This window comes from Artemia sp. Qi Xiang Cuo, chromosome 13, assembly GCF_049724085.1.
Source record: "Artemia sp. Qi Xiang Cuo chromosome 13, ASM4972408v1, whole genome shotgun sequence".
NCBI classification, from domain to species: domain Eukaryota; kingdom Metazoa; phylum Arthropoda; class Branchiopoda; order Anostraca; family Artemiidae; genus Artemia; species Artemia sp. Qi Xiang Cuo.
In genome coordinates this window covers 31464931-31492793 of record NC_142806.1, presented here as the reverse complement: position 1 = coordinate 31492793, position 27863 = coordinate 31464931, and the positions used below count along the sequence as shown (strand labels likewise).

Here is a 27863-nt window from a genome sequence, read left to right as displayed (position 1 = left end):
CAGAGGGCTCTCCAATTACAAATTCACCTTATAAAACACCTTATCATTTAAAACCATGGCTGGAAAGCCAAATAAAGGAAATGGAAGATCAGGGAATAATTAAAGAAAGTGTTAGCCATTGGTGTTTTCCACTAGTAATAGTCAGGAAAAAAGATAACACCTGGAGGTTATGTATAGATTTTAGAGCACTAAATGCCGTCACAATAAAAGACGTCATCAAACTACCAAGAATTGATACGATTTTAGATTCGCTGGGAGGTATAAAATATTACACTAGTTTTGACTTAATAGCAGGATGTTGGCAAATCGCTTTAGACGCAGAAGCAAAGCATAAGGATACAGTAATCTTAGACGATGGAAGAACGTTCACATTTGAACGTATGCCTATTGGCTTATCACTTAGTCAAAATTGTTTTAGTCGACTATTGAATTTGGTGTTAAAGGATAACGAACCAGGAAGGAAAAAAGATACCTTGGCTTATTTAGATGATGTAATTTTGTTTAATGAAAACCTGGAAGACCACTTGGTCGGACTTAGAAAAATACTGGAAAAGTTTGAAAAAGCAGGCTCAAAATTAAAACCAGAAAAGTTAAAAATAGTAGTGCCAAAACTAGTTTTTCTTGGACACCTCATAAACCAAGGTACTATTTCACCAAATACAGAAAAATCTACAGCCATAGAAAATTTACATGCTCCTAAAGATCAAAAAAGCTGCAGATCAGTTTGTGGTTTGTTAAGCTATTTCAGACGTTATATTAAAAATTTTGCAACAATTGCACAACCTTTGAAAAACCTTTTAAAAAAATCAGGTAAATTCGAGTGTCCAGCGGACGCAAAACAAGCTCTGGATGAAATAAAAAGGCAATTATTACAGGGACCAATACTTAAACTACCAGATTTGTCACAAGACTTCTGTTTACAAACAGATACTTCGGGGTACGGTATTGGAGCCATACTATTAAACATAAATTCGGAAGGTGTAGAATCAATAGTCCAATACGCCAGCAGGTCACTGTCGGAGGCAGAGAGATAATATTTGACAGTTGAAAGGTAATGCTTGGCAGTTGTCGTTTTTACAGAATATTTTCGACAATTTTTACTTGGAAAAAAATTCATTTTACGCGTAGACCGAAAATCCCTAATTTGGCTACATACGATACAAAATACTTCAGCACGACTGACACGGTGGATACTACGTCTGCAAGCATATTCATATAGCCCAATATATATAAAGGGCCGTACAAACATTTTACCAGACTATTTGTCAAAAAATACTGATACGGAAGGAAATTTGATAACAACCATCCAGAACGAACCGGAAGGGGTAGAAATACTATCTAAAGAAAATATTTCGATTCATCAGGATAAAGATGATTTTTGTTTAGCGATGAAATCCTTTTTATCAGAAGAAACGGAAATGCCAGAGCACTTTAAACATTCTTTGAAGGACTTCGATAATTTTGATCTAAATGAAAGTAAAAATTTTTTAGTAAGTTATTACAGACCATCGCAAGAATATAGAAAAAATGAATTAAAAATTATTCCAGTAATTCCAAAATCACTGGATGGAGAAATTTTACAGATGACACACGTAGCGATTGGCTGTCACATAGGAGAAGCGAAAACTATGGGGAGGGTAAAAGGAAATTTTTATTTTCCAAAAATGTACTCAAAAGTAAAAGCTTTCATACAAAGCTGCTAAGAATGTGCCAAACAAAAGTCGCCACCAAAGACCCCTAGGGCTGAATTAGGTCTCTACCCCACCCCTTCAGGGGTAGGAGAATTGGTGTCAATCGACATTTGGGGAACAGGAGTAAGTTTACCCGTTTCCAGGAAAGGAAACAGGTGTGTACTAACCAAGGGTGGATCCAGGATTTTTTTTTGGGGGGGGGGGGAAGTTACAAACTTTTGACTCAGTTTTTGACTAATTTTACTGATTTTTACCTAGGTTTTACTAATTGTCAACTTATTTTCGACTCGGTCAAAAATTTTTTTTTTGGGGGGGGGGGTTCAAACCGGGTAACCCCCCCCTGGATAACTACAGTTAGTACTACTAACCGTAGTTGATCATTTTAACTCATACTTATACGCTTTTCCAATTAAAGACGAAAAGACAAAAACCATTGCGAAAGTTTTAGTCAACCGCCTCTTTTTGGAACACGGAATTTTTCCTAGAGTTTTACTTAATGACAATGGGCCATGTTTTAGAGCCAAATTATTAGACGAAATTACGGAATATCTGGGGGTAAAACGATGGTTTACCTCGTCTTATATGGCAGCCGCTAATGGAAAGGATGAACGCAAACATAGGGAATTAGCTTATATGCTGGGGATACATGCAAGAGAGGAAAATGAAATTGGGATGAGCATTTACCATTCGTAGTCTTTGCAATAAATACAGCTTTTTCACGTTCCTTAAAAGAAAAGCCATTTTCTTACAAGATCTAAGAGATCCCAGAATTTGTTTAGATGAAATACAAAATGATAGAATATATTCCAACCTAGACCAATATAAGCAAGAAATGGTGATGCGAATGAAAAAAGCTGAAACAAGTTAAAGACAATTTGGAAGATAAGAAAACAGAAAAAAAAAGAAAAATATGACAGAACAAGCAAAAATAAGACAAATTATTGTTTAGGAGACTTGGTTTACATATACAAAACCAACCTGGAAGGGACAAAAAAGTTAAAACCAAAATGGGATGGGCCCTACAGGATTGTAAAAATTCCACCAAATAACTTAACATATGTTCTAAAGCATCAGTTTAAAGAAACGGAAGAAGTAGTACACCATAATAGAATGAAAAAAGGATTTTTTTTCAAAACCATGGAAATCAGAGCCTATTCCTTCAGACGAAAAAATAGAGGAAACAATTTCACCAGTATATATCAGAAGACCATATGAATTTTTTGACCTTTTTAACGACCGCAAAGGTTGAGAGGAGTGGAAGGAGTATTTAGCCCAGTCTTGGCTACAAACTCTCCACAACAAACAAGAGAAAAAGGGAAATATTCGTTGCTCATCGGATACTAGCGATGAGGAGACTCAAACACAACATAATGGTTTAAAATGTGATAAACCAAAGGTGAAATCCAAAGAGGAAGAAAAATTGCAAGGAACTAATGAATTATCTGATTTTCATACATTAGACTCACCTACAGTCTTAACACAAAAATGGCTTTTGGAACAAACTCAATCTACCAGACGTGAGCTAACATAATGTGATACTTATAAATCTTCCATAGAAACAAATATAAATAAATCTGGGCCATTGATAAGAAAACCCTCTTTAAGAGAAAAATTGTGGGGGAAAGTATAGAAACCAGAAGCACAACCACAAGCTTCTTCTTCAGAAGCCAATGTAGCTAAATAAGAAATGAAAAAGACAAAACATCGTGAGTAACAAATATTGACGATATTTGACGAAGCAACAAAACTGCGCTCGAGTTCAGAGCCTTGTAAACCACACTATAGAGACCACGGAAAAACTTGCAAATATTATAAAAAAGAGAAACAAAAATTTGGAGTCAAAAATTTAGACCAGGAAACGGAGAAAGGGAGGACAAGCGTGGCTCCCAGCCGATTAATATTTGAATAAAATAATGATAACGGGAAAAAATAAACGAGTAAAGAGACTCAAAAGAAATATTTATATTTCAATAATGTCAAAATTTCCTTCATAATATATCAAATAAATACGGTCTGATAGTAGAAATCAAATAGAATGAAGCAAATAGTCCCTTATATCGCAATTAGTCGACAAATAGATTGTGCATTAAAAGTCAACAGAAACCTTATCACGGAAACAATTACACAGTGGCGTTACAGTTAAAGTTATTAATAGTTGACTCATAACTTTTAACGGGTGTAGTGAAAATAACTGAATTATAAATATTCAGAACCAGAATTAAAAGGCGATTCTTTTTATATGTATATTGGAAAAAATATTTTTTTGGGGGTGCTTAAAAAAAAAGAAAAAAAATAATAGGAAAATACAGCCAGGGTTTAAATTAAATGCCGGCTATGTGTACAAGTTAGCTGTAATCTTATTATAATTAGTTATAGTCTAATATAATATTTTTAGTAAAAATGAAAAAATAAAATTAAAGACAATAATTAAGCGCTATAAAGATTTAAGCAAAACTTAGAATAAGCTTAGAAAGCAAAAAAACTGCGAGGTAAAAGAAACGAAAAGCAATATAAAAATAAATTATACCCAAAAAACTTAACAGGAGGTAAAAGCCAACGACAAAATGCATTAAAAAAAATAAAAAATAAACCTCATCGTCACAAGCAAACCACAGTAGTGCAATGTAATAGTTTTAACTCTAGCGATGTATTGGATCTGAGAAAACGAATTGGCACTAGAGATCCCCAGTTTAAACAATTGGCTTTTACCTGTGCCAACCCAAACACCCAAATTCCAATCCGTTGAAGCCTAACACAAACTAAACGTATCCACTTTTTCTTTGAAAATAAAATATAATATTACACAACTAAAAAACTTGCAGTAATGAACAGAAATTCATTCATACAATTTTCCCAGATTTAAGCTTATCAATAAACCACAAATAGTGAAAAATGCATTCAAAGCTATGTAGCCTTGCAAAGGGAATTGTTGTCTCTCTTTGGCAAATAAAATAAGATCGTAATTAAAACTAAAATAAAATATATAACCAGTATATCGTAAAAATTTTATTTCTATGAAGAAATGAGAACTAGCGAATGTGGGGTGAAGCTTAATTAAAAGTGTTCTAAAAATCAGCGGAAAAAAATACAGTACTTTTCTAACACGAACACTTTCGGACGAAGAAATTTAAATAATTTCAAAAAAATACAGGTTGCAACAATAGACACCCCCCCCCCTCTCTTAAAAAAAAATTAAGGAGATAATGAATTTGACCCTAGAATGGCAATTAGCATAAAGACTTGTAAAAATTATGGAATAAAACATGAAACACGAAAATATAGGCTTAAAAGAGACCTATAATACTGAAAAAGCTGAAAAGACTGAAAAAACCTTAGGCTTCATTGAAGTAAATAATCAAAGAAAAATATAAGCCAGACGAAATTAAAAGGAAAAGAAATTCAACGGAGTCAGTTAAACTCTGTTATACATGCTTATTGAACTTGCCGAACGAAACTAGTATGAAAATTGTACTAAATAAGTACAAAATAAGTAGCATTAATACTACGGAGCCACCGTTAAAAGTGTAATTAACTCGGGCCGAGATTAATAGAAAAATTGGAGAAATGATCCAAGTAGACAGGAATAAATTTGTTGCTCTTTTATTTCGGAGTTGTTTTCGAAAAAATGACTAACATGGCATGCAAAATTAAAACTAGGTACATAACAGCCTTAAGGACCTAAGTTGAAGTAAGCTAACTTAAGATAAGACCACCATAAGTTGGGAAGTTAAAGTGAAAATAGTCATTATCACTTGTATGTAAAAAAATAAATTACCGTATGCATGAAGGCACGGTATTTTTCTGCAGAAGGGCCACTTTGTTTGATAAAAGAAGAGCCAAAGAGAAAACTGTGGCCACAAATCAAAAAAGTGTGGCAATACTATACGATATAATTAATTATTGTGTGTGCAGGTTTATAATAGTCCTTTTAGCTGTAGCTCATGACAAGAGAACTTAGAAGCGTTATAGGAGCTACCAGAAGGCAGTCCTGGTAAGCTAACCTTCAGGGTGCAGGCAGAAGTCAATTGATAGTGCCAAAACACGTAAAAAGACGAATAGCTAAATTTTTAGCTTATTAGATCTAAGCTGTAAATGGAGCCTTATCCCAAAAGGACATTAAAGTTGAAAAAGAGAGATTACAAAAAAAAATGTTATAAAACTGGCTCAAGTACCTAAAAATTCGAAAAGAATTAAAAATCTCAATAGTCTAAATAAACAAACAGGCATATAGTAAGCTAATGAAAGTTAATGACACAAGTTGGTTCGAAGTAGAACAAAAGTTGTAAAACAAAGATAAGAAAATGTATATAGTCATATATGGAAAAGTTATATAGTGGATACAAATGCTGTTGAGAAAATATGTACAGTTATAAAGATATTTTGAAAACCCTTTATAAATATGGAATTGTTATCATATACAAAAAAAAATTGTAAATGCGTAAATTTTAATAGCAAAATCATGTTATATGAACTACTTCCAAGCCCTTATATAGAGGCTAATCACACTTATCAGTTATATTGGATAAACCTATTTGTTAGAGTTGATTTTTTTGTAAATATTTTAATTGCATTTAAGACTTATCAGATAAAAGTCATGACGAACTTATTTAAAAGTTGTACAAAGAACAAACATTGCAGTGATTAAATAAATTATTAGGGTACATAATTATTATTTGTTTTTAACAATTAAGTTATGCATCAACATAAATTCTGTTAATACATATATATATATATATATATATATATATATATATATATATATATATATATATATATATATATATATATATATATATATATATATATATAACCTAAACTATCCATGTAAATATATTGAATTAATATGTTGAGTATTTGTGTTTTTTATTTTTATATCACTCAAGAAGTATTCTAAATTAATACTTTATAAGCAATTAACAAAACACTAATTAGAATTAATTTCAAAGCTAGTCTATACTGTGTTTTATTTTTTTAAATACTTTAAGTTTTAACCAGTAGTTAAATATCCTATTTAGTTTTGCGACTTAAAAAAATACTTGTATAAGTTATTACACAATGCTTGTATATATATATATATATATATATATATATATATATATATATATATATATATATATATATATATATATATATATATATATATATATATATATATATATATATATATATATATATATATATATATATATATATATATATATATATATATATATATATATATATATATATATATATATATATATTTTTTATATATATATATATATATATATATATACTATGTTTTTATTTTCTTTAAGTTTTAACTAGTGATTTAATGTTATATATAAATGTTTGACTTAAAGTCAACGTATAAATATTTTTATTATGAAAGAATCTGTTAAGTGATTAACAATTATATATTAAGAGTAAAAAGAGGAGAAAGTAATTAAAAGTAATTAATTTTCGTAAAAAAAAATGCAGTGATATATTCAAATTTTGAGTGTTTCTTTTTACTATATATAGGTAACAAATTATGCTTTATGTATATTCTAATGTGAATATTTATTTTAGATACAGCCTTAGCTTTTCTTTGGAAATCAAATTTTTCGTAACATCCTTTCGGATCCATTTTTTTCAATTATTTTTTGACGCATTCTGGAAAGTAATAAATTTTGAAGCCACTTCAAATGTATCCTGATACTAACATCTCATACCATCAGAAACCAAACCATACCTGATCAACTGATATTTTGGAAACTGTATGCAGTCCTGTATGCAACTGTATGCATCTCCGAAAATGCTTCGTGCTGGAAAAATATGTGAAAATTTAAAAACCAAAATTGTTATATCTTATTTATCCAATACATTTCTAAACCTAAAAAATAGACGGTATATCAACAACATAACATATATAAATTAAATTATTAATGGGAATTAAATTTAACCTCAAATAATTCATAAACGTTCCTACTATAACTTAAAATCTAATTTAAGCAGAACTACTAAAATAATGCTTAAGCCGCTTGGGGTCAAGCTAAAACAGAAGATGCACATGAAAAGGGTAAAAACAGTATTTTCCAGTCCTAGAGACAGAGAAAAAGAGAAACAAGGATGAATTTCAAATTGAAATCCTCTAACAAAAAACAGAACATGGCCTATATTGGACCAGAAACATGACCCTAAGGAAACTCATAGAGGGTATATGCACATAATGACCCAAAGATGGCAGCATAATAGCTGTAAACAAAATTAAGTTGTTTTTAAAAGTAAAGTATTGAGAGTTGTGGGCGACTCTTTTTTAAATGGGGAGTATTGTGGTAAAGCTTCTAATTTAGTCAATATTGAATTTATTAAAAATATATTAAGAAGAAAATACAAAGTTTCAAAATACCACCTTTTATTTAGATGAGAAATATATCCTACAAAGTTTTCTGCTACACGGGAAATGGAGAAATCACCACTTCCTAGCTAATTGCGTCGGTTGGGTGCAGGAAGGTGTGGTTGATAAAAATGTATAAAAGGTACATTTTATGGGAAGGGGTAGACGGATACAAACTTTATGCCGGACTGACCTCTGGTCCGTTGATTTAGAAATACTTTGGAATATTTTCGGACCATTGTAACTGTCTAAGTATCATATTATATATTATTGTAGTTTCTGAAACTTGTGGTCTACTTGGGACAGCCAGTCCTAGTAGAATATATATATCTGGTATTATTAAATGTTAACTGAATAAAAGTATTATATTATAGCCAACCTCTCTACAATCTACCTTTAGTCCCACGAACATACCCAGCTGGTACCCCTCATTAGTCCGGTCATAGCCTAAGGCACGCTACCAAAGTTTAATTACCTTAGGGCCATAGTTTATCTCCGCTATAAAGGGAGAATAAACGCATCTACCACTACACCACTTAAATACCATAAAAAAACACCTTACAAAGGCTATCTCAAAATTTTGATTGGATTTGTTTGGGGAAATGATGGGAGTGAAAGGGGTGCTAGTTGCCTTTCAATCACTTTTGACCATTACAAAGGGCACTAGAACTCTCGATTTCCACTCGAATGAGTCCCCTTTTAAGTTTGTACGACCACCCCTTCCATATGAAGTTCCTCTGAGAAAAAAATAATGATAAATCAACAATAAGACATTGGAGTCGTATGGCGTTTACTAGAGGCAAGGATATAGCGTTGCTCTAATATTAAAAAGTACCCTCGTGAAAAATAATTACCCATGCAAAAATATATACATGAAATAAAAAATATACCCATGGAGAAATGATTCATTTGGAAAATATACCCTAACAACTTGGAAGTAGACCTCTGTTTATCGATATATTAAGAAGTATCTTCATGATAAACAATTCCCCATGGAAAAATATAAACATGAAGAAAATATACCTTGGATAAATGAATCATTTGAAAAATATACCAAAAACAACTTGAGAGTTAGACCTCTGTTTATCAATATATTAAAGATATTTTCATGAAAAATAATTATCCATGAAAAAATAAACTTAAAGAAAACAATGATTCAGTTGAGAAATATACCCAAGACAACTTCGAAGTAGACCTCTGTTTTACGATACATTAAAAAAATATCCATATAAAAAAGCAATTAGGCTACCCATGGAAAAATATATTCATGAAAACAAATATACCTTGGAAAAATGATTCATTTGAAAAATTAAACCAAAACAACTTGGAAGTAGACCTCTGTTTATTGATATATTAAAAAATATCCTCATGAAAAATAATTATCCATGGAACAATAAATCCATGGAAAAAAATATATCTTGGGAAAATTATTCATTTCTGTTAACCTATCTCAGTTTCTAATATAATTAAAAAAAAAATCTAAATATAATCGCTAGAAGTAGTATCTATTTCTGAAAATTCCGTTTCTTACATCTCCGACTTTTTAATAAGCAATCTAAACGTTTGACATGCTATCATACCCTAAAAATTATGGAAACATAACAAAGTAATTCATAAAATATTTTTATTTAAATAACGATATGTGGAATATTAAAACCCTAAAATTAAAACCCTAAAAATTATGGAAACATAACAAAGTAATTCATAAAATATTTTTATTTAAATAACGATATGTGGAATATTAGCATAAAGAATGTTACACATATTATTGCGCATTATTAATATCATTAAACAACTTTGGACATTTTGAATCTGTTCCATAAAATAATTCTTCATGTTCTCTCTTGATAGTGTAGGTCAATGTTTATATAATTAGCAGTATGATCATTCTCTATCTCTCCCATTATAAAAACCCGGACAGGGGTGCGAGTGCTCCGGAGAACGTTTTTGCAGATAGAAACATAGGCGTTATCAGATCTTTTCGCGGGTAGACAAGTCAGATTTCTCTTGGACGGGAAACTTGGCTTCAACGTTGGAACACTAATTTTGAAGAAACTAATTTTAAATTAATTTATTCCAATACATACATGAAAATCGGTAGTTAGTAGTGTAATGTTATTATTAGATGTTTTTAGGAATTAAAAATAGGTTTCGAAGTCTCAAGTTGGTTTCAAAGGCATTTTGAGAAAGTTTCTGCCAAAATACGTGTTCCAGGGTAATTGGACCGCTAATGGCAGATCAAATGAGAGGAGTTGTTTGTACGCGCCGATATAAATATAAATATATATATATATATACATATATATATATATATATATATATATATATATATATATATATATATATATATATATATATATATATATATATATATATATATATATATATATATATATATATATATATATACATATATATATATATATATATATATATATTTACAAAAAAAAAAATATATATATATATATATATATATATATATATATACATATATATATATATATATATATATATATATATATATATATATATATATATATATATATATATATATATATATATATATATATATATATATATATATATATATATACTACGAAAACTTTACGAAAAAGAAAGTTTTTTTTAAAGAATAGTAAAGGCCATATTAAACTTAAGATCAGTAGAAATAGAAGCCTACAATAATTCAAACTCAAAACGACCAGAAATTATTATTAAAGAATAAAAAAGGAAAGGAGACTAATTGGTATGGCGGTAACACTGCATATAAATTTATATCACTGTATATATAGTGGGCTGTAATAATGCAAAAGGTAAATATAACATTGGCTTAAGAATGAAAAGAAAGACAAGGAATAAATTTACGACGATAATCAAGTAAAAAATAAGTTTTATTTCAACAATGCCATAAAACGATGACATTTGATTATGATGTTTGGTACTTCGCATTGATATTCCACTTTTAAAAGTTTTATTTTAAATAAACTTTAAAAAAAATTACCCCTTTGTTCAAAAAAAGAGACAATCAAATATTTATACTACTAAAACCAAAATAATTACTTGCTAGTTTATTTTCCTTGATAGGTACGTCTCTTGATTTCTCGATTCTTAAAGTTTACTTCGTAATATGCACGTGTGCGCAAAAATCTTACAACTGATTAACGGAAGTCTTCGCAGCCGTTTCCAATTCAGGTCTTTGCATCAAGCTATATTCGATTGATTATGTTTGTCGGATCAACCTATTTTGTGCCCCCCCCCTAAAAAATATCCTGGATCCGCCCCTGAAACCATCACACCTACCCCACCAGTTATTAGAAGAAGAAAAAATTCCTTATTTTTACACAATTCCTCAAGCCCCTCGCCCCCTTGGGTATTACAACCTAACTAGGGCGATAAGTTGGGTCCACGGCAAAAAAAGAATAAGTAAAAAATTGTATAAAAAATAATTAATAAATGTGAGATGGGACGCTTGAAAACCACTTGGCTGGCTCACCAAGTTTTTTTCTGCTTTCGCAATTACGAATAATGCACTTGGTAACCATTTCTCAGTGATTGACGATAACAGACTAATCCGCTAAGGCAGAAGCAAGTGGGAGGAGCTTTTTGTTCGCACCGAGACCGAAGACCAGAAATTATCTGCGATAAGCTTACTGTCTATAAACTGTGGTGTAGGTATTGTTTTCTCTTAGTTCATAACCAGTAGAACAATCATTAATCTATCTTGAGTCATTCACAATTTTTACTGTGGTGTCAGCTACAGGTTCAATACGCGTTTCGTCTGTGGTGTTAGTGGCTTTATTTACTATATATGTTGGTATATGATCAATTGTAGTAATAATGCTTATATGCGCTTTATTTTCCATCAATTCATCTTTATATTAATTAGTGATATTGTCAACCAATGCCCTCTTTATTTTGCTTTCGATTTTACGGGCTATTATCACATTATTTTTACACATGTAACAGTTCTGGCACGTAGACAAGATATGGTTTATGATATTTGTGCAGCAGTTGGCCTTTCTTTTTGCCTTTGCTTTCATTTTAATACTAATACCAGAACGATGGCAATAGAATCTATCAACAGGTAACGTGCTACCAGAACCAATAGCAAGAAGATGCCCATCTTCATCAACTATTATTTTTATGTTGGTTTTCTCTTTGAACACTATCATCTCTGGAGAACTCACTCTCGTATATCCACCATCAGCAATGTTGAATACTTTTGGTAGTCCAAAGGAATTTAGCTCCTCGCTGTCATGACAACGTATGCTTAAATGTCCAATAAGATCCCCATTAATAAATAATTTCTGAGACCACACTGGCTAATCATGATAAAACAAAAAATCGCCAAGAAACGAACAAAACGAGGACAATTAACAGCCATTGAAGAAATTGAAAAATTATGCAAATATTTCGGTTAAGACCTCCGCTTGAACGGCCTCAGTGCAGAATAAAACCGACAAAAATATAAGGACCAAATCTTAAAATAAAACACCAAACTAAAATTGGACGACCCTTTCTTAGTAACGGTGAAAGGGTAACTGAATAAAAAACACAAGTCTAAATGGCATTTCAGAATTTTATTTTGCTTAAAGCACTCTTAAAGGCTGATCACTTTCCAGTTTGACTATTATCGGAGATTCTATTCGATTGCACAATATAACTTCGTGGATGTATGTAAAAACGTTCAGAATTAATAATTTTGTCATAAATGGGACTTAGAAAAATTTCTCCAGTGTCCCTATTGAGAGCTACCTTTTGGTGAATGTGCTTTTTTATTTCAACTGCCTCCGTGAAAACTTGCGTGAGACCTTTAACGGGGGCAACAATGGAGGTTTCGTCAAACAAAATGAAATGGTGTCTCGTAAATATGTTGCGCCAAGGCGGAATCAAAAACCTCAGGCCTTTGTCGTAACCTCATGGCCTTGTCGATTGAGGACCTAAGTTGAGATAATCTCTCCCCCCATTGCTGTTGGGTTCTACCAACATAAGAACAGCCACAAGAACAAGGAATTCTATAAACACCACTGCCCAGAATGGGGCTGGTTTTATCTTTGCCGTTGTTAAAAAAGTTCTGTGTAATATTTGAATTCTTAAAGGCGACATTAAGTTTATGTTTTTTAAGGATTCTTTTCAATATGTCACTCAATTTTGGAACTTTGGGTAGAACAGTGAAAAGTTTCTTATCATCCACCAATGGGACGGTATCTGTTTGGGTTTGTGGATTTGATACATTCTTTTCTGCTTTTTTTCGTCTTTTGTCTATAATGGTCTCAAGTATTTTTATAGAGTAGCCAATGCAAAAAAAAATGTCATTAATATAGTTCAATTCTGAGTGTATGTGAGGCTCTGAGCATATTCTTATTACTCTGTCAACCAAAGAAATAACAACTCCTCTTTTTATGCAGGGAGAGTGGTTGGAGGAAAAATGCAAATACCTGTCGTTATGCGTAGGCTTTCTATAAATAGAAAATTCAAGGCCAAGAGGATTGAAAATTAAAACATCTAGAAAAGGAAGTTTGTGGTTATGTTCTAGTTCTAATGTGAGCTGAAGGTTAGAGTCCAAAGTGTTTAGATGAGTTAAGAAGGAGTTAAGTGACTCCCCTCCATGCTCCCACACAGAAATAAATTTCCAAGTCCAAAAAATAGAAGAAAACTTTTGCAAGATTAGATTTATTGAAGTCAATTTTACTAAGACCTTACCAACATATTCTAAAAACCAAGAAACTCCTTACTAATATGTGATTTTAATTATATTCAAACATTATTCAAAGAAATAATTTTTTTTTTCTCCGAGATAGGATATCAATTTTGCCTATTTGAACGGCATATATTTATTTCCATATCATTATTTCTTATGCTTGATCGGAGTGTTGTAATTTATTCAATATACATATCAAACGAATTATCTTTTAATGCTGATTTTGAATATGTTTAATTTATTTCGGTTAACTTAATCCATCAAAAATTATGAGAAAATTAAGAGTTATTGAAGTAGAAAATCTGGCGTCGTTGTATCTTTTCTTTCCGGAATATGTTTGTATCTGCCTTCGGAGACAAAATTACTTATAGACTAACGGATTGCACATAAATGCATGCACTAGTCGTTATGCCAAGAGTTCACAGACTGTTCCCTGTCAATCATTTTTGCTTTAAATGTTGATAATGAGTAATCCTTTTAAAAACCCTTTTAATTAACCCTTTTAAAAAGGAGTAAATCTGTAAAATAATCATTGTCAGAATATAATACTTTAGTAACAAAATTATTAAAAGTACAAAAAGCATTATGAAAAGCAGGCCGTTCTGAACGCATTACATTAAATACCTAACCTAATTTAACCAACTCTATGCAACATGTTTCCACAACCCCTCAGCTTTATCGGCTAAGTAGATAGTAGAGGTATTGTTTTACATGGTGGTGTTGCATTGTATTCCTCTCTGTAAAAGTTGGTAAAATTCTGTTAACCCTTTTCTGTCTTTGGAAATTTAAATAATTATTCTCATTCTATGTCCATGCAAGAATTATGTGACAAATTCCTGAAGAAATAATTTGATGCTCGCTCAGCGTCACAGGCTGTTCTTAGATCTAGCTTCTTACATGAGTAGATTTATCGTCACAGGCTATTTTTGGATCTAGCGTGAAATATAAAGAGCCTCCACTACTCTTAACAAAGATAGAATGTTGAATACTAGCCCCATAAAATCTTGAATTTTTGCTGATAAATTGCATAAATTAAAAATTGTAAATTGACTGGTAGCGTCCCACTTTTTAATTTTTCTGCGTAAGAATTAAAATGTAGGATTCCAACTAATTTTTTTTCTTCAAAGTTTGAATATTCAGTGAACATTTTCGATGAACAGTAGTTTTGCTGAGTAAGTCCTCAGCAAAACTACTGAGAATTTTGAGAATTTTATTTTTGCTATAGAATTTTGGGTCGATAGGGAGGGGTAATACTGTTCATATTGATGGAAATTCTGCGATAATCTAAATCTTCTAAGCGACTGATGCCATTGAGACCTCCACAACGGGGTTCTCTGATGTTTAAATAGATAGTTTACGTACGTTTGAATACATTGAAACTTTTCATATAACTAGGAAAAGAGAAATGTAACCATCTAAAATCACTGAAAAATAGCTCCTGGTAGCACTTACCACATCCCCCCCCCCCAAGAAATTGTCTAACAAAACTCATGATGCCCTGCCTCGACTGTAACATCTTTGTGCCGATGGACAGGCAAATGCCATGTTTTATGTTACGTAGAAAAACTGTTGCAATATAAAGGGCACTGCTACCCCCCCCTCTAGAACAAATAATAAAAGGTATAGACTGGAAGTATTACAGGGAATCAATAGGGATTTGATATCAATTTTTACCAACCCGCTCCCCCTTCGCCAAAACTCATTCTAAATTATCTAAAGCAACGATAAGAGTTAGGCTATTTAGGCTTTAAAATTTACTCTTTGAGGCATCTGCCTCCCTCCCCCATCCCCGAAAAAACCTAAGAAAAACACCATCCCTCCTTCATAATAGTTTATGTGTACTTACAAATAACTGTGTATATTTTTATGAAATATGAAGCAAATCAGTTTACTTAAATGAAACTTTAAAATAAATGTCAGAAACATTTTTGTTCAATAAGAAGGGAGATATTTCCCTGTAGCACCATTATTCAGGCTTAGTCTTAATGAAGGGAGATGAGAGATTACCAACCCGTTCCTTCTCCTCTCCCCCGACACCTCTTTCCTTATTTAGAAAGAAGAGGGGTACTTGCCTGTTATAGAGCCTATGATATAGCACCTATGTATATAGAAGCTAAGTAGAACCGATTTTCATTGAGTTTGTGATCTGTGTTGAATAAAATTTATTTAGTTTGTGATCTTTATTGAAAGAAAATGAAAATATGAAACTTTAGAGACACATTTGGGCTATATATTTACACATTAGGGAGGTGGGGGTAAAGTATAGCAGGTCTGCATGGAAAATGTGAGTAGTATCCATCTTTTGAATTCGGCCACTTTATGTTCCTTCCGGTTTTTCTGGTAGGTAATTCTATTCTACAGGGGCATTACACCCTTTCAAAGAGATTTACGCAATTTCTAGTTCAAGGTATATACATGTTTTTTTTTCCTTTTTAACTGCACTCTTGTTGTATATATCTGCCACTATATATGTATCCATATACATGTATATATATATATATATATATATATATATATATATATATATATATATATATATATATATATATATATATATATGTATATATCAATTTCTAGTTCAAGGTATATACATGTTTTTTTTACCATCTATTGAATTTGAGGACGCCCCCGTACCGAACAAGTTTTTTTCTGATAGATATTCTATTCTAGTGGTCATTAAGTCTTTCTTTGCCAAGAGATTTACTCAATTTCAAAGTTCAATGTCTTTTTTTTTAGTGATAAACCGAAACCAGCACGTCTTGTGTTGTTAATAAGCATTTATTTTTTTGTATATTTTCAGGATTCAAATTAGATTCTTCATCAGTTTTGAATAGTTAATTCAACTTAAAAATACCGGCATTTTTTGTAAACATTTACATAGAAAATGGATAATTCGAAGCAATTTCTGGTGAGTAAAATTTTTCTCATTATTATAATAAAAAGAAATTGTCTTGTCATTAAGTTAAGGATGAAATGCAAGAGTTGGTTTACTTCCGTATATCTGGGTAATGTTCTTTAATTTTCAAAGTATATTTTTAATGGCTATCGTCGAAATGTAAGTGTTTTAATATTTCAGGAGTGTCTGGTTGTGGTTTACATTGTCAATGTAAAATTTTCGTGATTCTTCAAAGTTCATTTGAATAGAATTCGTTTTAAATAAATAGTTGGAAGATGTCACTAGTTTTTTGCTGCTGATTACAACACAAATACTGCATTATCCCATATGTTCAAAGTTCAGGTCGATTTTCTTTTGTTGAAAAATAATAGCTAGACTATTTCAGTAGCGGATGTTCGTGTTTTACCTTGTCACAGTTACATTTTCATGATTTTTCAAAGTTCATTTTGAATTTCTTTCGTTGAAATGCAAGAGTTGGAATATTTCAGTAGTGTTTGGTTGTGGTTTACCTTGTCACAGTTACATTTTCTTGATTTTTCAAAGTTCATTTTGAATTTCTTTCGTTGAAATGCAAGAGTTGGAATATTTCAGTAGTGTTTGGTTGTGGTTTACCTTGTCACAGTTACATTTTCTTGATTTTTCAAAGTTCATTTTGAATTTCTTTCGTTGAAATGCAAGAGTTGGAATATTTCAGTAGTGTTTGGTTGTGGTTTACCTTGTCACAGTTACATTTTCTTGATTTTTCAAAGTTCATTTTGAATTTCTTTCGTTGAAATGCAAGAGTTGGAATATTTCAGTAGTGTTTGGTTGTGGTTTACCTTGTCACAGTTACATTTTCTTGATTTTTCAAAGTTCATTTTGAATTTCTTTCGTTGAAATGCAAGAGTTGGAATATTTCAGTAGTGTTTGGTTGTGGTTTACCTTGTCACAGTTACATTTTCTTGATTTTTCAAAGTTCATTTTGAATTTCTTTCGTTGAAATGCGAGAGTTGGAATATTTCAGTTGTGTTTGGCTGTGGTTTACCTTGTCACAGTTACATTTTCTTGATTTTTCAAAGTTCATTTTGAATTTCTTTCGCTAAAATGCAAGAGTTGGAATATTTCAGTAGTGTTTGGTTGTGGTTTACCTTGTCACAGTTTAATTTTTTTGATTTTTCAAAAGTTAATTTTCAATTTCTTTCTTTGAAATGCAAGAGTTTGAATATTTCAGTAGTGTCTGGTTGTGGTTAACATTGTCAAAGGTAAATTCCATTTATTTTTCTAAGTTCAGTTTGAGGTTGTGGTTTCGCTTTTCACAGTTACATTTTCTTGACTTTGCAAAGTTCATTTTGAATTTTTTTAGATGAAATGCAAGAGTTGGAATATTTCAGTGTCACAGTTACATTTTCTTGATTTTTCAAAGATCATTTTGAATTTCTTTAGTTTATATTCAATATTAGTACTATTTAAGAAGTTTTTTGTCGTTTTTTTCCGTTTACCATTTTCTATGACAATATAATTCAAAGTACATTTTGAATTGTTATCGTAAAAGATCTATATTTTTTCTGTTTTTTCAGTGTTTGCTTGTGTTTTGCAATGTTACAGTTAGATTGTCTTGAATTTTTCCAAGCTCAATTCTATTTTCTTTTGTTGAAATGCACGAGCTGGACTATTTCAGCATCGTACGGTCGTGGTTTACCTTTTCACAGTTACATTTTCTTGATTTTTCAAAGTTCATTTTGAATTTCTTTCGTTGAAATGCAAGAGTTGGAATATTTCAGTAGTGTTTGGTTGTGGTTTACCTTGTCACAGTTACATTTTCTTGATTTTTCAAAGTTCATTTTGAATTTCTTTCGTTGAAATGCAAGAGTTGGAATATTTCAGTAGTGTTTGGTTGTGGTTTACCTTGTCACAGTTACATTTTCTTGATTTTTCAAAGTTCATTTTGAATTTCTTTCGTTGAAATGCAAGAGTTGGAATATTTCAGTAGTGTTTGGTTGTGGTTTACCTTGTCACAGTTACATTTTCTTGATTTTTCAAAGTTCATTTTGAATTTCTTTCGTTGAAATGCAAGAGTTGGAATATTTCAGTAGTGTTTGGTTGTGGTTTACCTTGTCACAGTTACATTTTCTTGATTTTTCAAAGTTCATTTTGAATTTCTTTCGTTGAAATGCAAGAGTTGGAATATTTCAGTAGTGTTTGGTTGTGGTTTACCTTGTCACAGTTACATTTTCTTGATTTTTCAAAGTTCATTTTGAATTTCTTTCGTTGAAATGCAAGAGTTGGAATATTTCAGTAGTGTTTGGTTGTGGTTTACCTTGTCACAGTTACATTTTCTTGATTTTTCAAAGTTCATTTTGAATTTCTTTCGTTGAAATGCAAGAGTTGGAATATTTCAGTAGTGTTTGGTTGTGGTTTACCTTGTCACAGTTACATTTTCTTGATTTTTCAAAGTTCATTTTGAATTTCTTTCGTTGAAATGCAAGAGTTGGAATATTTCAGTAGTGTTTGGTTGTGGTTTACCTTGTCACAGTTACATTTTCTTGATTTTTCAAAGTTCATTTTGAATTTCTTTCGTTGAAATGCAAGAGTTGGAATATTTCAGTAGTGTTTGGTTGTGGTTTACCTTGTCACAGTTACATTTTCTTGATTTTTCAAAGTTCATTTTGAATTTCTTTCGTTGAAATGCAAGAGTTGGAATATTTCAGTAGTGTTTTCTCATGTATGAACTTGCCGCTGTTACATGTTTTGGATAGTATCTAGCTCATTTTGAATGTCTAGCATGTAAATTCCCTTTTGGGACTTGGTCTGCAGTTGTTTGGAACGTTGGAACGTGTGACATTTACAGTTTATTATTTCACCTAATCCCTGTTCGAGTTTCTTTCGTTTACTATCTAGTGAGGACCTCTTTAAGTAGCGTTAGTTCGTGGTGCACACTATCAATGTTACATTCTCCTGATTTTTCAAAGTCCAGTTTGAATTTCTTTCGTTGAAATGCTAGAGTTGGAATATTTCGAGTGTGTACCGACAGTTACATTTTCTTGATTTTTCAAAGTTCATTTTGAATTTCTTTCGTTGAAATGCAAGAGTTGGACTATTTCAGTAGTGTTTGATCGTGTTTTACCATGTCACAGTTTCATTTTCATGATTTTTCAATGTTGATTTTGAATTGCTGTCGTTAAAATGCAATATTTGGAATGATTTAGCAGTGTTTGCTTATGGTTTACATTGTCAAAGTTACATTTTACAGATTGTTCAAAGCTCATTTCAATTTTCTATCGTTGAAGAGTAATAGCTGGACTATTTCAGAAGTGTATGGTCGTTGTTTACCTTGTCACAGTTACATTTTCTTGATTTTTCAAAGTTCATTTTGAATTTCTTTCGTTGAAATGCAAGAGTTGGAATATTTCAGTAGTGTTTGGTTGTGGTTTACCTTGTCACAGTTACATTTTCTTGATTTTTCAAAGTTCATTTTGAATTTCTTTCGTTGAAATGCAAGAGTTGGAATATTTCAGTAGTGTTTGGTTGTGGTTTACCTTGTCACAGTTACATTTTCTTGATTTTTCAAAGTTCATTTTGAATTTCTTTCGTTGAAATGCAAGAGTTGGAATATTTCAGTAGTGTTTGGTTGTGGTTTACCTTGTCACAGTTACATTTTCTTGATTTTTCAAAGTTCATTTTGAATTTCTTTCGTTGAAATGCAAGAGTTGGAATATTTCAGTAGTGTTTGGTTGTGGTTTACCTTGTCAAAGTTATATTTTCATGATTTTTCAATCTTCATTTTGAATTTAATTCGTTGAAATATAAAAGTTGGAATATTTCAGCAGCGTATGAATGTGGTTCACATTGTCCCACGTACATTTTCTTTATTTTTAAATGTTAATTTTTAATTTATATAGTTTTTAAGAAAGTGTTGAAATATTTCAGTAGTGTTTTGTAGTGGTTTAGATTGTCTAATTTAAATTTTCATGATTTTTATATGTAAAATTAGAGTTTATTTATAATATATGCTATTGATGGTCTTTTTCAGAATGGGTGTGTATTGGCTTAGATTGTAACTGTTAAATTTACATGATTATTCATAGTTCATTTTGAATTTCTTTAGTTGAATTGCAAGAGTTGGAATATTTCACTAGTGTTTGGTTGTGGGTTAACATTACACAGTTACATTTTCTTGATTTTTCATAGTTCATTTTGAATTTCTTTCGTTGAAATGCAAGAGTTGGAATATTTCAGCAGTGTTTGGTTATGGTTTACCATGCCACTGTTACACTTTATTGATTTTTAAAAGTTCATTTTGTATTTCTTTCGTTGAAATGCAAGAGTTGGAATATTTCAGTAGTGTTTGGTTGTGGTTTACCTTGTCAAAGGTTAATTTTCCCAATATGATAAAGTATATTTTGAATGATCTATGTTGCAATGCTAGAGTTTGTAAAGTACAGTATCGATTGGTTATGGACTACATTGTACCAGCTTTACCCTCCTGTTTTTTAAAAGTTTATTTGTACAGTATATATTTTAAATCCATAGTGGAACCCTGTATGAATTTTTATCTTGTGGGTTACACTGTCAAAGTTAAATTTTCTTTATTTTTCAAAGTTCATTTTGAATCATTCAAGAAACGTGATTAAACACGTTTTTAAACTACATGCTATTTGCATGCCTTTCCTTGACACCTTTCGAAACGAGCGAGCAGAGAGCACTCATCGGTTCCTATAACGTTCAAAATAAGTAACAATATGAAAAACCTAAATTTTTAAACAATCTGGTTTTTTAGACCATAGATCCAACAAGAAGACACACACACATCTAGGAAAGCCCTATACAGACATGAAACACAAACAGACGGATAGTGTGAGAGATATCCAAAAGTTGGGTTGATCTAGGTTCACTTAGGAGTGGCGCGCCACTCTAAGTGAACCTAGATCAACCCAAGTTTTTGGATATCTCTCACCTATGACTCTGTTTGTGTGTCGTGTCTGTGCGTGTCTCGTCTCTATGTGTGTGTGTCATATCTGTGGGTGTGTTGTCTAAAAAACCAGTCTGGTTGAAAACGTGGAGTTTTCGTACTGCTCAATTTTTTGCAATGTGTAGGAAGCAGCGGGGAATCCCCGCTCGTTTGGAAAGGTGCCAAGGAAAGGCATGCAAATAGCATGTAGTTTAAAAACGTGTTTAATCACGTTTCTTGAATGATTCAAAATGAACTTTGAAAAATCAAGAAAATGTAACAGTGACAGGGTAAACCACAAGCAAACACTACTGAAATATTCCAACTCTTGCATTTCAGCGAAAGAAATTCTAGATGAACTTAGAAAAATCAAGAAAATGGATCTGTGACACGGTAAACCACCAACACCCAATCAGGACATAGTAAAAAAAGTGAATTAACACTCCTGAAATAAAATATTTACATTTTAATATCAAGAAACTGTAATTGTTACACTGTAAACAACCAAAAAAAACGACAGTTAGATACCAACTCGTTCCTTTCATAAAGAGAAATTATAAATGAACTTTTAAAAACCAGGAGAATGTATCTTTGACATGGTAAACCATATCCAAACACCACTGAAATATTCCAACTCTTTCTTTTCAATGAAAGAAATTCGAAATGAACTTTGAAAAATCATGAAAATGTAGCTGAGACAAGGTAACACATATCCAGTCACTATTGAAATAGTTCAACTCTTGCATTTCAGTAAAAGAAATTCAAATAAAAATTTGAAAAATCAATAAAAATACTATTTCAAAATTTAAACAACATCCAAAAACTTAATAAATATTCCAAAAATTGCATTTCAACGAAAGTAATTATAAATGATAATTTTATTATAAAGATTAATTATCAGTTAATTTGGTCAAACAATAACAAAAATCCATAAATAAAAAATAAAAAGAATAAAAACTAAATAAATCTCAAAATGAAATTTTAAAAAACAATAAAATGAAACTCTGACAGGGTAAACCACAACCAAACACTACTGAAATAGTCCAACTCTTTCATTTCGATGAAAGAAATTCAAAATGAACTTTGGAAAATCAAGAAAATGTAACTGTGACAAGTTAAACAACAACCAAACACTACTGAAATATTCCAAATCTTTCATTTAAACGAAATACTAAAGTAATTAACTTTGAACAATAGTTAATATTTAACAGTGAATTTTTATACCCTGACAAAACACCTCTGTAACAGTAGATCTATTGCTTTTCAACAATAACACTTTGGAATGATCTGTGAAAAATCATGACTATGAAAGTGTGATATGGTAAACCACAACCTTACGCTTGTGACCCTATCCAACTTATGCTTTTAAACAAAAGAAATTCAAAATGAAAATTCAAAAATCAATAGAATGTAACTGTGACACTGAAATATTCAAACTCTAGCATTTCAACGAAAGAAATTCAAAATGAACTTTGAAAAATCAAGAAAATGTAACTGTGACAAGGTAAAAAAACCTCAAAATGAACTTTGACAAATCAAGAAAATGTAACAGTGACAAGGTAAACCACAAACAGACACTACTGAAACATTCCAACTCTTGCATTTCAACGAAAGAAATTCAAAAAGATCTTTTAAAAAATCAAGAAAATGTAACTGTGACAAGGTAAACCACAACCAAACACTACTGAAATATTCCAACTCTTCCATTTTAACGAAATAAAATCAAAATTAACTTTGAAAAATAAAGAATATCTAAATTTTACAAGCTAAACCAAAAACAAACACAACTGACAAATTCATACTCTTGAATTAAATCGAAAGAAATTCAAAATGAAGTTTGAAAAATCAAGAAAATTTAAGTGTGACACGGTCAACCACCGCCAAACACTACTGACATATTCCAACTCTAGCATTTCAGCGAAAGAAATTCAAAATGAACTTTGTAAAATCAACAAAATGTAACTGTGACAAGGTAAACCAAAACCAATCTCTACTGAAATATTCCAACTCTTGCATTTCAGTGAAAGACCTTCAAATTGAACTATGACAAATTAAGAAAATTTAACTGTGACATGTAAAACCAAAGCTAAGCGCTAGTGAAATATTCCAACTATTGCATTTCAGCGAAAGAAATTCAAAATAAACTTTGAAAAATCAAGAAAATGTAACATTGACAAGGTAAAACAGAGTCTCTCAATCCCCGTAAAGCTCTTTTAAAAGATACAAAAACTACTTATTTAACACAAAATTTCGTTTTTAGTGACCACCAAGTAAAGAATAACCACATGGAATCCGGCAACTGAGTCTCTCAATCCCCGTAAAGCTCTTTTAAAAGATAAAAGAAATACTTATTTAACACAAAAATTTCGTTTTTAATTACTACTAACTAAAGAAAAACCACACGGAAACAGACATCTGAGTCTCTCAAACCTCTTAAAGCTCTTTTAAAAGATACAAAAAAACTACTTATTGAACACAAAAATTTAGTTTTTAATGACCATCAAGTAAAGAAAAATCACACGGAATTATGCAACTGAGTCTCTCAAACCCTGTAAAGATCTTTTAAAAGATAAAACAAATGACCACCAAGTAAAGAAAAACCACACGGAATCAGGCAACTGAGTCTCTCAAACCCCTTAAAGCTCTTTTAAAAGATACAAAAACTACTGATTTAACACAAAAATTTGTTTTTTAATGAACACCAAGTAAAGTAAAAACACACGGAATTAGGCAACTGAGTCTCTCAAACTCTGTAAAGCTGTTTTAAAAGATACAACGAATGACCACCAAGTAAAGAAAAACCACACGGAATCAGGCAACTGAGTCTCTCAAACCCCTTAAAGCTCTTTTAAAAGATACAAAAACTACTGATTTAACACAAAAATTTCGTTTTTAATGACCACCAAGTAAAGAAAAACCACATGGAATCCGGCAACTGAGTCTCTCAATCCCAGTAAAGCTCTTTTAAAAGATACAAAAACTACTTATTTAACACAAAAATTTCGTTTTTAATGACCACCAAGTAAAGAAGAAACACACGGAATTATGCAACTGAGTCTCTCAAACCCTGTAAAGCTCATATAAAATATAAAAAAATTAATTAATTAACGAAAAAAGTTCTTTTTTAATTACCTCCCCGTAAAAACCATCCTGACGGAATCAGGTAGCTGAGTCTCTCAATCCCTGTAAAGTCGTTTTAAAATTTTAAACACCTGAACCCACAGTACTCAAAAACCACAATGACTCCGGCACCTGAATCGCTCAAATCCCTTCAAGCTCTTTTAAAAGATACAAAAACTACTTATTTAACACAAAAAATTTCGTTTTTAATGACCACCATGTAAAGGAAAACCACACGGAATTAGGCAACTGAGTCTCTCAAACTCTTTAAAGCTCTTTTAAAAGATACAACAAATGACCACCAAGTAAACAAAAGCCACAAGGAATCCAGCAACTGAGTCTCTCAATCCCCATAAAGCTCTTTTAAAAGATACAAAAACTACTTATTTAACCCAAAAATTTCTTTTTTAATTACCACCAATTAAAGTAAAACCAAATATATACAGTAAACTGAGTATCTCAAACCCATTAAATCTTTTTTAAAAAATCCAAAAACTAAGTAACTAAACCTAAATATTCGTATTTAATGACCCCTATTAAAAGGAACGCAACACATAAGCCGTCAACAGAGTTGCAAGATACATGTCAAGCTAATTTAAAAGATACAAAAACTACAAATGTAACACAAAAATTTCATTTGTAATGCACACCAAGTAAAGAAAAAAAGCCTGGAATCCGGCACCAGAGTCTCTCAAACTCCTTAAAGATCTTTAAAAAGATAAAAACACTACTAATTTAACACAAAAATTACGTTTTTAATGACCACCAAGTAAAGAAAAACCACACGGAATTAGGCAACTGAGTCTCTCAAACACTTTAAAGCTCTTTTAAAAGATACAAAAACTACTGATTTAAAACAAAAATTTCGTTTTTAATGACCATCAAGTAAAGAAAAATCATACGGAATTAGGCAACTGAGTCTCTCAAACCCTGTAAAGCTCTTTTAAAAGATTCAACAAATGACCACCAAGAAAAGAAAAACCACACGGAATCAGGCAACTGAGTCTCTCAAGCCCCTTAAATCTCTTTTAAAAGATACAAAAACTACTGATTTAACACAAAAATTTTTTTTTCAATGACCACCCAGTACAGTAAAACCACACGGAATTAGTCAACTGAGTCTCTCAAAACCCTTAAAGCTCTTTTAAAAGATACAAAAACTACTTATTTTAACACAAAATACAAGCAAGCAAATAACATGGGAATTCCTATACACGCAAGCAAATAACTGAGTTATTTTTACGTCACAATTTTTCAACTTAAAATCATTCTAATTATAGCATCCCATTCCTCATTCTTTAATTACCGTGAGGCATTCTTAACCATCGCAATACCTTTACGCAAATATCTTTTCGCAAAAAATTCGCAAATCTCGTAAACTAAAGAAGTAATTACCCTTTTCAAAAACATTAGTCCTTCTATTAATGAACCCATGAAACGAAACCAGTCTGATAGCATCACACAATCTCGCTCCTAGTTCCAAAAATAGAATGCATGTAGCGTTCGTAGTAATAGGTTTAAAAACCTATTAGCCAAGTTTAAAAAACAAAAAACCTACTAATCAACTTACAGATGAATGACCACGGATTTAACCTAAAAAAAAAACTTGTATATCATGAACTAGAAATCTATGTCAGAAAAACTTGTCCTTAAATTGCGTAAATCTTTTGGCAAAGAAAGATGTAATGACCAGTGTGTAATCAAAGTCATAATTTAGGCTCTTAGGGTTTGGGACTACCCGAGCTTCTAAAAAGTTTGTCTAAATTTGGCTAGTGATCATACGGCCACAATAATTCCTTTCTTAAGATTTATATTTAGATTTTCAATTGACATGATTGTTGCTGGGTGGCAAGAGGAAAAGAAAGAAAGAGAAAAAAGAGAGCGAGAGAGAGGGGAGGGAGAGGGAGACGCATATAGAGGAGGGAAGACAGAGATTGGGGGAGAGAGGAAATAGCTTGGAGGGAAAGAGGGGAGGCCGTGAGGGACGAAATGAGAGAGAGAACGGTGATACTTTTGGGATGGAGATTTTATTGCCCACACATTTCTTTTGTAAAAGGGGGAGGGCCGAGGCAAATATTTAGGAGAAATCAATAGAGCTACAAATGTGTTTGGATATTACAAACTATAAACTTTGGTATATTTTTGTCGACTTTTGGTATTACTTCGTCGGGGATATCTAGTATTCTGTTTGAGACCCAATTATGCAGTAGCTTTAAACCTCTTCAATACCTTCTCGCCATTCTAGTTTTTGGCAAAACCATAGACATGTTGGACCCTGTTTGAACCAGAATCGCGCAACGATTTCCAGTCTGCATGACTGGAGAATCAAAGCAGGACAGTTTCCTTTTAACAACTGTCTTCAGGGAACGTGTTATCCTTTTTTTTCAATTAAATAAATATTTATATTTTCCTTTATTATCAAAATAAAATACTCATTGTTACAAATTTAGATTTTTTAGAATGATTTTCAGCTCTTAAACTAAGGTAAGCAGCATAGATTCTAAATTGTTTTGGTTGTTCTTCTAAAGACTAAAAGCACTATAAGGCTACTATGATCTAAAATATCACTGAAATACATTTTCCAGCAGTACGTGGTAACGAACTATAAGTAAGGAACTAACCAATTTAATAGTAGCCGAAACTCTAAAAAGGAAGCTTTTGTAACAAATAATACATTAAAAGAATCAACATTTTATTCTAACCTCAAATTACCGATCGAAAGTTAAGCACTTTTTCAAAAACATCCCTAAAAAAAAAAAGCCACTGATCTTGATAAAAATTGCACCGTAAATTTCAGCCTATAAGAGAACTATGTAGAGGTTTCAGCTCCTAAACAATAGGCTTCTAAGTGCATAGGTACCCTTAGTTCTAGTGTCTGTCTTAAGTAGTCAAAAGTTTTTAAAAGAGGTAACCAAAGAGCGTAAGGAAATAACTTCTTCCTTAGCTTAATGAAAAGATAATTTCTTTATTATAATAATGAAAATATTTTTACTCACCAGAAATTCCTTAGAATTATCCATTTTCTATGTAAATGTTTACAAAAAATGCCAGTAGTATTAAGTTGAATAAACTTTTCAAAAATGATGAAGAATTTAATTTAAATCCTGAATATATACACAAAAATAAGTTCTTAACAACGAAACAAGACAAGGTGGTTTTGGTTTATCACT

At 31.3% G+C, this 27863-nt stretch overlaps 1 protein-coding gene across 1 annotated transcript in view; it reads right to left on the bottom strand.

The window, feature by feature from the left end:
- Nucleotides 1–3230: 3230 nt before the first annotated feature.
- twz (BTB/POZ domain-containing protein twz) overlaps nucleotides 3231–27863 on the bottom strand; it is an 84507-nt gene continuing 59874 nt past the window's right edge. The window contains exons 4-5 of the mRNA XM_089098969.1: nucleotides 12104–12356; nucleotides 3231–3367 (exon numbers count right to left, since the gene is read on the bottom strand). Of these exons, the coding sequence (XP_088955095.1) occupies nucleotides 3231–3367; nucleotides 12104–12356 (390 nt within the window). The remainder of the gene's footprint in view (nucleotides 3368–12103; nucleotides 12357–27863) is intronic.